Below are 10320 nucleotides of genomic sequence, written 5' to 3'. Positions count from 1 at the left end.
TCCATCCCACCACCAGACCTTGGTTTCCCACCCCCCTCTTGGGAACCAACCAAACATTCACCCAATATGTAATATTCAAGTCAAAGGTAAGCTTTCTGTTCAACAGTCGGTACACTGCAAGTTTCACTGTGTAAACGGTGTCTGTTGGACTCTAGTTACTGGTTGCCCAACAAGGACATGGGTGCCAGGCTGAAACCGTTGTTCACTTGTGAGATAACTATCCTTCAGGGCCTAGCTCGCTGGTTCAAAGGTTACTCTAGGCCAGCGCTTCTCATTTAGTTAGTTATCAGTTTGTTTGCATTAGCAGCTCGTCACAAATTCCTTGTGAGGGAAGCAGTTATTACAGGCCAAATGTCAAGTGCCGCCATCATCTTATCTAGGGCAAGATAACGCTGCTGTCAGACAGACAGAGTAACGTCTGTTTTTATCTAATCTGATTAACTTATTAATAAATGTACGAAAATGAAATATGAAAATGTATCCACTCACTACTTACTGTAAATCGCTCTGGAAAAGAGTGTCTGATAAACGACACAAATATAAAATGTATCAGAGTAGCTACGAGTGATGGACAAAACCCACCGACGCCTGTGCAGCTACTGCCGACACTACTGTTGTCTGTCGTCCTGCTCTTGGGTAATAGGATATTGTGGTTGTAGGGGGTTAAATGGTCATTACCAGGGGCATTGCCGGTGTAAATGTATGGTATTAAAAACACAACCGAGGGCGACATGTACAGCACTGGGATACTCAGTTAACTAGAGGGACATTTCACTGTAACTTCCTGGAGCCCTCTCTCTCTCGCTCTCAAACATGAACATTGATTAAAAGACTTGATTTATTTAATAACCACAGAAACTAAGCTAACTAGTTACCATTATTAACTAACGCTGGCTAAATTGTGACACCCCCTCCTCTCTCTAGTTAGTTAGCTAACATGCATATTATATATATGTTCTGGTAATCACCATTATCAGCTCGTTGTTAGATAGTGTTGCAGAATTTAGCATATGGATAGTTTTACAAGACTCTCCTTTACCTTGAAATGCCTCCTCTGCCCAGTCCAAAAGGGGTGATGGCAGGCCGAGTCAACAACAGACAACGGTATAACGCCTCGCTGCTGCCTGTGCCACTCGGTAACCTCCTCCCGAACAGAGCCAACTAGCGGTGCTAAACGTTAAAAAGCTCGCTGACGGTAACTAACCGGTTGTTGTGAGCGAACCAGATCACTATGCCGCATAGTGGAAAACTAGATACACTTAGATTTGGATTTGTTTGGTTTTCTGGTCGTTGTGAAAGCACGTTTCTATGTTATTCTGAACGATATATAAAACGGTGGGGGGGTTTTCCAAGGGGGCTGGACTCGTTGTTGCTGGGAGGAGAGATTCGGGTCAAAGAGACGACACACCGGCCGTGACGTCACGCAGAACGGGAACTGCCTTCCCCATAAATAGTATCATTTATATTTTTGCGAAATTTTCCAAAATTCTTATACTACTGATGTTATGTTTCGTAGCATTGAAATATAATCAATTAATTTCTCTGTTGTGTATCAAATTATTTTCTGAAGGGTATGCCTACTGCTCTCAGTGCGTTTCTTTACATATAATTTGCACTACTGCTCGTCACTACTGCTAGTCACTACTGCTAGTCACTACTGCTAGTCACTACTACTAGTCACTACTACTAGTCACTACTGCTAGTCACTACTGCTAGTCACTACTGCTCGTCACTACTGCTAGTCACTACTGCTAGTCACTACTACTAGTCACTACTACTAATCACTACCACTACTCATGTAGCCATCCAGTCACTAATGAATACATGTCAATAAACATTGGCTGAATGAGACTGTTACCCATTCAAACGGATTGAATGGAAGTATAGGGCTCCATCTACTGTCCCAAATATTGTCGTTTTATCCTGTAGTATACAAAAACGTCACAATAATTATATTGCCAACCAAACAGTTTAAATCACCTTTATTTATTTACAAAGAATGTTGTCTTCACAATAACAGATACTATACATAATAAAACAATTATTGAATTGATAATGTCATCCATTAAAAAAAGGGCTCTCCAAATTGAATCTCATAATTAGATACGGAATCATGTCAATGAAGTTGAAAGAGGACAGTCCACTTGTCCATTCTGAATAAGCGTACAGCTCCATTTAATTTAGAAATACAACTTATGACACGTTTCTGAGTATGACATCATAGTCACTTTTTTAGTACTTACATTAACTTAAATAAGTGACAGGATAGTGTTAATCTTCAAACTAGTCTTTCTATACAAAATATACACGTGTGTGACAGGATAGTGTTAGTTTGGATCTTCAAACTAGTCTTTCTATACAAAATATACACTATAGTGACTATAGTGACAGGATCTTCAAACTAGTGTTAGTTTGTGTTAGTTTGGATCTTCAAACTAGTCTTTCTATACAAAATATACACGTGGCTATAGTGACAGGATAGTGTTAGTTTGGATCTTCAAACTAGTCTTTCTATACAAAATATACACTATAGTGACAACATGAATATATAACCATAGGATAGTTTGGGCTACAACTAGTCTTTCCAAACTACTTTGTCACACATAACCACCCCCACAACCACCCCACCTGCAAAGCTATTACATAAATTATTATTGGACTGAAAAAAAAATTTTTATTTTTTACATCACATGGGTACAACACTGTCTACCAACAGTCTACTGGCTTGAGAACTAAACTTAATCTAGATGTTCCCTGATTGGATATAAAAAACTCCATGCAGAACTTACTCAACAGTCTTTGAAGAACACAATTATCTAGATGTTGTCTAATGGCCTATTGTTTAATACAACAATTCAGATCTTATTTCATTGAATCAAAAACTAAATAGTCAGATTTCATTAGGCGATGTCAAGTACACAATAATTTATCACGTAACTTCAAATACATTCAAGTGGTCTTTGTCAGCTTGGTAACAGTGACACCTTGGGGAACAGGGTGGTACTGAGAAATAGTTGTTATCCATCCCAAATGGCACCCTATTCCCCCCGGCCCCGGTCTAAAGTAGTGCACTGTATAGGGTATAAGGTGTCATTTGGGTCTGAACCCTAGGAATAAAGTCAGACTTCAAACCCTTACAGAAGTGTCACCTCACCATGGGTAGGGAAAAATACAAGACCAAGAAACTGAGTGAGAACCGGGAATGTAGTTACCGGGTTGACAACGGTTGTCATTAGACAACAGTTAAATATATAATGAGTTAAATAGAATTATAGAATTAAATTCAAACCAGTTCTAATTCTGTGTGTGTTTTATGTTGATCGTCCTGTTTGATTGACAGCTGTGGGTGTTGACTGTTCCAGAAGGCACATCTCGCTGGTCTCCAGTCAGGACTGGGCTGTCAGCAACATCAGGCTCATACTCTGTGCACCTGGGAAGGAAAAAGAATAACAGTATTTAGTGAAAATCCATGTATCCTTCCTAGCAGCTAAGCCAATGTGTAATGCAGCATGCAAGCATTAGCAACTACTAGCTAGCTGGGGCCAATGTGTAATGCAATATGCAAGCATTAGCAACTACTAGCTAGCTGGGGTCAATGTGTAATGCAACATGCAAGCATTAGCAACTACTAGCTAGCTGGGGCCAATGTGTAAAGCAACATGCAAGCATTAGCAACTACTAGCTAGCTGGGGCCAATGTGTAATGCAACATGCAAGCATTAGCAACTACTAGCTAGCTGGGGCCAATGTGTAAAGCAACATGCAAGCATTAGCAACTACTAGCTAGCTGGGGCCAATGTGTAATGCAGCATGCAAGCATTAGCAACTACTAGCTAGCTGGGGCCAATGTGTAATGCAACATGCAAGCATTAGCAACTACTAGCTAGCTGGGGCCAATGTGTAATGCAACATGCAAGCATTAGCAACTACTAGCTAGCTGGGGCCAATGTGTAAAGCAACATGCAAGCATTAGCAACTACTAGCTAGCTGGGGCCAATGTGTAATGCAACATGCAAGCATTAGCAACTACTAGCTAGCTGGGGCCAATGTGTAATGCAACATGCAAGCATTAGCAACTACTAGCTAGCTGGGGCCAATGTGTCCTGTCCATAGAATTAGAATAAATTGAGCAGACATACAGTAGCTGGGAAAATAATGTAATTTGCTTGTGTGAAAGATTCGAAATGTACGGAATTATGAAGGGGCACAGAATTCTAATGACATGATCAAACTGCATGATCAAAATTCTAATGGAATGTTGTTTGTGTGAAAGATTCCTAGTTCTAATTCTGTCTGTGGTCCTATGAAGTCTGGGTCACAGTTCTAATTCTGTCTGTGACATGATCAAACTGTCTGTGGTCCTAATTCTAATGGAATGTGGTCCTGTTTAGTCTGTGGTCCTAGTTCTAATTCTGTCTGTGGTCCTAGTTCTAATTCTGTCTGTGGTCCTAGTTCTAATTCTGTCTGTGGTCCTAGTTCTAATTCTGTCTGTGGTCCTAGTTCTAATTCTGTCTGTGGTCCTAGTTCTAATTCTGTCTGTGGTCCTAGTTCTAATTCTGTGTGTCATTCTATTTACCTTCTGTACTATCACATCACTGAGCAGGACCTCTTTACTGGCCTGGCAGTCTCTCCTGTTGGCATAGTAAAGGTGGGACAGAAACGGGCCACAGTAGGTATTGTATTATATGTGGTATTGGACAGGGTCTTACATTTGTTTTTTTTATCCTAATTAATAACATTATAAAAATTAAACATGTCCTCTGTTGTTAGTGACCAAAGGGCCCTTAACTCAAAGAATACAAGCAATATTATTAATCTAAATCGTCTGCCTTTTCCTAACTCTAAATGTATGTAAATAATAATAATTAAAAACCTACACTAAATATCTCACATAAGAAATAGAGTGTAGAGATCTGACTTTACCTTCCACCTTGGCTTCCTCCACTGCCTCTGTGGTCACCTCAGCAGGCCAATCGGTGGCGTGCTCCTCTGCGGTCACCTCAGCAGGCCAATCGGTGGCGTGCTCCTCTGCGGTCACCTCAGCAGGCCAATCGGTGGCGTGCTCCTCTGTGGTCACCTCAGCAGGCCAATCGGTGGCGTGCTCCTCTGCGGTCACCTCAGCAGGCCAATCGGTGGCGTGCTCCTCTGCGGTCACCTCAGCAGGCCAATCGGTGGCGTGCTCCTCTGCGGTCACCTCAGCAGGCCAATCGGTGGCGTGCTCCTCTGCGGTCACCTCAGCAGGCCAATCGGTGGCGTGCTCCTCTGCGGTCACCTCAGCAGGCCAATCGGTGGCGTGCTCCTCTGCGGTTACCTCCACTGCCTCACCCTCGACGACTGCCTCCTCCACACCAGCAGGGGGAGCCTCTACTTCCCCCACAGATGCAGCCTCTACAACCTCCATGGGGGTGACTGCCACATCAGCCTCAGAAGCTGGGGCTTCACATTGGTGGCATGAAGTGAAGAGGGCCTCCTTGACTTCCTCAGCCGGGGCTGCCTCTGCCTCCACTGCCTCGACATCCAGGGCTGAGGCTGCTGCCAGCATCGCCGCCTCCACGACGAGCGCCTCATCCTCAGACACTTGGGCTGTCTCCAAGGCCTCCTTTGCCGCTGCTGGTTCCTCCATTTCTGGGGCTTCCTCCACTGGGGCTTCCTCCACTGGGGCTTCCTCCACTACTACTGCTACCTCTTCGGCTGCAGGTAACTCTGCCTCAACTGGCGCTGCCTCTTCGACTGGAGCAGCCTCTTTTGGGGAAAATTCCTCTACTATTGGTCCCTCCTCGGCAGAAGCCTCAGCCTCAGGTGCTTCCACAGCGGCAGAAGCCTCAGCCTCAGGTGCTTCCACAGCGGCAGAAGCCTCAGCCTCAGGTGCTTCCACAGCGGCAGAAGCCTCAGCCTCAGGTGCTTCCACAGCGGCAGAAGCCTCAGCCTCAGGTGCTTCCACAGCGGCAGAAGCCTCAGCCTCAGGTGCTTCCACAGCGGCAGAAGCCTCAGCCTCAGGTGCTTCCACAGTGGCAGAAGCCTCAGCCTCAGGTGCTTCCACAGCGGCAGAAGCCTCAGCCTCAGGTGCTTCCACAGCGGCAGAAGCCTCAGCCTCAGGTGCTTCCACAGCGGCAGAAGCCTCAGCCTCAGGTGCTTCCACAGCGGCAGAAGCCTCAGCCTCAGGTGCTTCCACAGTGGCAGAAGCCTCAGCCTCAGGTGCTTCCACAGTGGCAGGGAGCTCTGTAGCCTCTACGGGAGCCGCAGCCGTCTCCTCCTCTGCAACAGCAGCTGGAGCTTCCTCTACGACAACCGGAACTACTTCCTCTGGCTCAGGGGTCTCTTCAGCAACCACTTCCTCTGGCTCAGGGTCTCCTCAGCAACCACTTCCTCTGTGACATTAGGGGCAGCAACAGCCTCCTCTTCTGGTTTGGGCTCTTCAGTTTCCAAGACTTCTGCAGCTGGTGCTTCTGCCACTTCCCCTCCACAGATAACACTTCCTCCTCTACCTTAGCTTCAGGAACCGCCAGGGAATCTAGAATGTCCTCGGCGGGAGCGAGTGAGGATTCTTCAGTTCGGTCTTCTAGGTGTTGGACGGCGTGCATGAGCCTCCTCTCAGCTACCGAGGCAGCAGCGATCTCAGAACTGGCCAGGAGCTTCATGGAGGCAGACGTGATGTCAGACACAGCATCTGAAAAGAGAAGCAAGTCATGTCAGTCATGCAAGAAAGACAAAAAGGCTCTGCCTGTATACCTGCAGAAACACACAGCTTTTCAGAATAGTATTTACAAAAATATTGTATATACAAAAGATGGAGCAGATCAGCAGATACCATACTAAAATCAGTCACTGCCTTCACAGAGTAACCATGTTAGATGTGGGTGAGTGTTATTACAACCTTCACATAGTAACCATGTTAGATGTGGGTGAGTGTTATTACAACCTTCACATAGTAACCATGTTAGATGTGGGTGAGTGTTATTACAACCTTCACATAGTAACCATGTTAGATGTGTGTGAGTGTTATTACAACCTTCACATAGTAACCATGTTAGATGTGGGTGAGTGTTATTACAACCTTCACATAGTAACCATGTTAGATGTGGGTGAGTGTTATTACAACCTTCACATAGTAACCATGTTAGATGTGTGTGAGTGTTATTACAACCTTCACATAGTAACCATGTTAGATGTGGGTGAGTGTTATTACAACCTTCACATAGTAACCATGTTAGATGTGTGTGAGTGTTATTACAACCTTCACATAGTAACCATGTTAGATGTGGGTGAGTGTTATTACAACCTTCACATAGTAACCATGTTAGATGTGTGTGAGTGTTATTACAACCTTCACATAGTAACCATGTTAGATGTGTGGTGAGTGTTATTACAACCTTCACATAGTAACCATGTTAGATGTGGGTGAGTGTTATTACAACCTTCACATAGTAACCATGTTAGATGTGGGTGAGTGTTATTACAACCTTCACATAGTAACCATGTTAGATGTGGGTGAGTGTTATTACAACCTTCACATAGTAACCATGTTAGATGTGGGTGAGTGTTATTACAACCTTCACATAGTAACCATGTTAGATGTGGGTGAGTGTTATTACAACCTTCACATAGTAACCATGTTAGATGTGTGTGAGTGTTATTACAACCTTCACATAGTAACCATGTTAGATGTGGGTGAGTGTTATTACAACCTTCACATAGTAACCATGTTAGATGTGTGTGAGTGTTATTGTTACAACAGATACCATACTAAATCAGTCACTGCCTTCACAGAGTAACCATGTTAGATGTGGGTGATAGTGTTATTGTTACAACAGATACCATACTAAATCAGTCACAACCTTCACATAGTAACCATGTTAGATGTGGGTGAGTGTTATTGTTACAACCTTCACATAGTAACCATGTTAGATGTGGGTGAGTGTTATTGTTACAACCTTCACAGAGTAACCATGTTAGATGTGGGTGAGTGTTATTGTTACAACCTTCACAGAGTAACCATGTTAGATGTGGGTGAGTGTTATTGTTACAACCTTCACAGAATAGCCATTACAGATATCAAATCACGTGAATAAGTAATAACATTCTGGGAAGATTCACTCTTTATAAAAAAAATAATTAAAACGTTGTTTACCATCTACTGGACTTACCTTCCATTCACCTCAGGGCTCAGGATGACATACCTTGACATCATTCTGCCATGGGGGGGGGGGCACGTGACCATCTGGGGGGAGTCTAAACACATGGGACTAGTCCAGCAGCCGTGTCATGCCCCTCGTCTGTGTAGTGAGGATATAAACCTGGAGGTTTGTTGATAAAGACCCTACTACAGGCTGGTGTGTGAGGACTGATTAACACTCCACTTCGGGAGTAGCCAACCGTGTCAGGATCCATTTTGTTCTCTGAACTATTCATTCAATCCAGTTCCTGGTCGTGTTTGGATGTGCACAGGGCCTAAGGCCATTGGACAGTGTTGATCAACTGCTGGTAGTCTGACTGCCTGGTATGTGTGCACTACTTTAACCAGCCTACAAATTATAAACTAGAAAACAATTCATGCCAAGTACCATTATACTAAACACAAAGACAAAGCATTAAAAAGGTGAATGTTATTTAATAACTAATCATGGTTTAGTGTTTTTACATGTGCTTTGATGTTGTAAAACCCGTAGAGCCAGACCTGTCAAATCAATCTGTTGCTGCGGCTACAGACCAGTTTGGACCAGTTCTGGGTTGGAAGCCTGACAGGCACAGAGACTAGACAATTCTGAAATCTGTGTACGAGAGGTCTATGCTGAAGTAAAAGATCACACACACACACAGCTACATAAAACCCTTCAATACACATGGGAGCATGAACATGGCAGTGAGGCACCTGATATAGATGATCATAAAAGGAATATCCAACTCAAAGCAATGTACGGTCGGTCATGGGTATGTCTAGACTAGAGGAGTTCTAGGTTACGGATGGGTGGGTGTGGGAACTATAGATTCTACATAACTGGTAAATATTTAACAAAACCTGCCTTTTGATAAAATAATGTATATGTTGAAAGATAATGATAAAATAATTCCACTCTGAAACCTTATAACTGTATGAAATTGATTAGAATCACAATTATTATCTGATGATGTGTGTAGGTTTAGTCGGAATTAGGTTAAAACAATGTATCTGTATAGTGGAAAAACACACTGAGCAAGGCGCAGTTTAGGATTTGAACTTGTATGTGTGTGCTGACGAAAAAAACCTGAGAACAGTTCAACTGCGTTTGGACCGACCTGGCTAGGTCTCTGAGGAACTATGAGAGCATAGGGAGGACTTCTCAAGGTTTCCCTAATCTCGGGGGAATGGAACTGTCGGCTGGGTAGTGATACACAGTGGTGAGAACTACGGAGAAGGATAAAACTCACCTACTGTTTGTGTGGAAGTATGTGCGTAGGATACCTACTGTTTGTGTGGAAGTATGTGTGTAGGATACCTACTGTTTGTGTGGAAGTATGTGCGTAGGATACCTACTGTTTGTGTGGAAGTACGTGCGTAGGATACCTACTGTTTGTGTGGAAGTACGTGCGTAGGATACCTACTGTTTGTGTGGAAGTATGTGCGTAGGATACCTACTGTTTGTGTGGAAGTATGTGCGTAGGATACCTACTGTTTGTGTGGAAGTATGTGCGTAGGATACCTACTGTTTGTGTGGAAGTATGTGCCTACCTACTGTTTGTGTGGAAGTATGTGCGTAGGATACCTACTGTTTGTGTGGAAGTATGTGCGTAGGATACCTACTGTTTGTGTGGAAGTATGTGCGTAGGATACCTACTGTTTGTGTGGAAGTATGTGCGTAGGATACCTACTGTTTGTGTGGAAGTATGTGTGTGGAAGTATGTGTAGGATACCTACTGTTTGTGTGGAAGTATGTGCGTAGGATACCTACTGTTTGTTTGTGGGAAGTATGTGCGTGCGTTTGTGTGGAAGGATACCTACTGTTTGTGTGGAAGTATGTGCGTAGGATACCTACTGTTTGTGTGGAAGTATGTGCGTAGGATACCTACTGTTTGTGTGGAAGTATGTGCGTAGGATACCTACTGTTTGTGTGGAGGATACCTACTGTTTGTGTGGATGTGGATACCTACCTACTGTTTGTGTGGAAGTATGTGCGTAGGATACCTACTGTTTGTGTGGAAGTATGTGCGTAGGATACCTACTGTTTGTGTGGAAGTATGTGCGTACTGTTTGTGTGGATTAAACCCATGTTTGTGTGGAAGTATGTGCGTAGGATACCTACTGTTTGTGTGGAAGTATGTGCGTAGGATACCTACTACTGTTTGT

The 10320-nt window shown here is 43.8% G+C and overlaps 1 protein-coding gene and 1 long non-coding RNA gene across 2 annotated transcripts; both read right to left on the bottom strand.

Annotated features, from left to right (window-relative positions):
- Positions 1–2629: 2629 nt before the first annotated feature.
- On the bottom strand, positions 2630–8150 carry LOC118379432 (fibrous sheath CABYR-binding protein-like). Its single transcript, XM_052502361.1, has 6 exons — positions 8144–8150; positions 6412–6666; positions 5311–6347; positions 5077–5271; positions 4923–5037; positions 2630–3430 (listed from the first exon to the last, which is right to left on the bottom strand). The coding sequence occupies exons 1-6, from the start codon at positions 8148–8150 to the stop codon at positions 3387–3389; spliced, it is 1653 nt and encodes a 550-aa protein (XP_052358321.1). The 3' UTR covers positions 2630–3386.
- A 1383-nt stretch (positions 8151–9533) lies between these two features.
- LOC127919011 (uncharacterized) lies at positions 9534–10211 on the bottom strand. Its single transcript, XR_008101678.1, has 4 exons — positions 10125–10211; positions 9972–10073; positions 9740–9841; positions 9534–9676 (listed from the first exon to the last, which is right to left on the bottom strand). It is a non-coding gene; the product is annotated as an uncharacterized LOC127919011 (long non-coding RNA).
- Positions 10212–10320: the final 109 nt, after the last annotated feature.

This window comes from Oncorhynchus keta, unplaced genomic scaffold, assembly GCF_023373465.1.
Source record: "Oncorhynchus keta strain PuntledgeMale-10-30-2019 unplaced genomic scaffold, Oket_V2 Un_contig_15525_pilon_pilon, whole genome shotgun sequence".
Classification (NCBI taxonomy): domain Eukaryota; kingdom Metazoa; phylum Chordata; class Actinopteri; order Salmoniformes; family Salmonidae; genus Oncorhynchus; species Oncorhynchus keta.
Note: the sequence above shows the minus strand (reverse complement) of the source record. Positions and strands in the feature narration are given on the sequence as shown.

Bases quoted from the DNA above. Each gene is read 5' to 3' on its own strand.
- LOC118379432 (XM_052502361.1), bottom strand. The intron at 6,348-6,411 runs GCCCAAACCAGA...GTTGCTGAGGAG, and splicing joins GAAGTCTTGGAAACTGAAGA to ACCCTGAGCCAGAGGAAGTG. The intron at 5,038-5,076 runs GTGACCACAGAG...TGGCCTGCTGAG, and splicing joins CCACCGATTGGCCTGCTGAG to GTGACCGCAGAGGAGCACGC.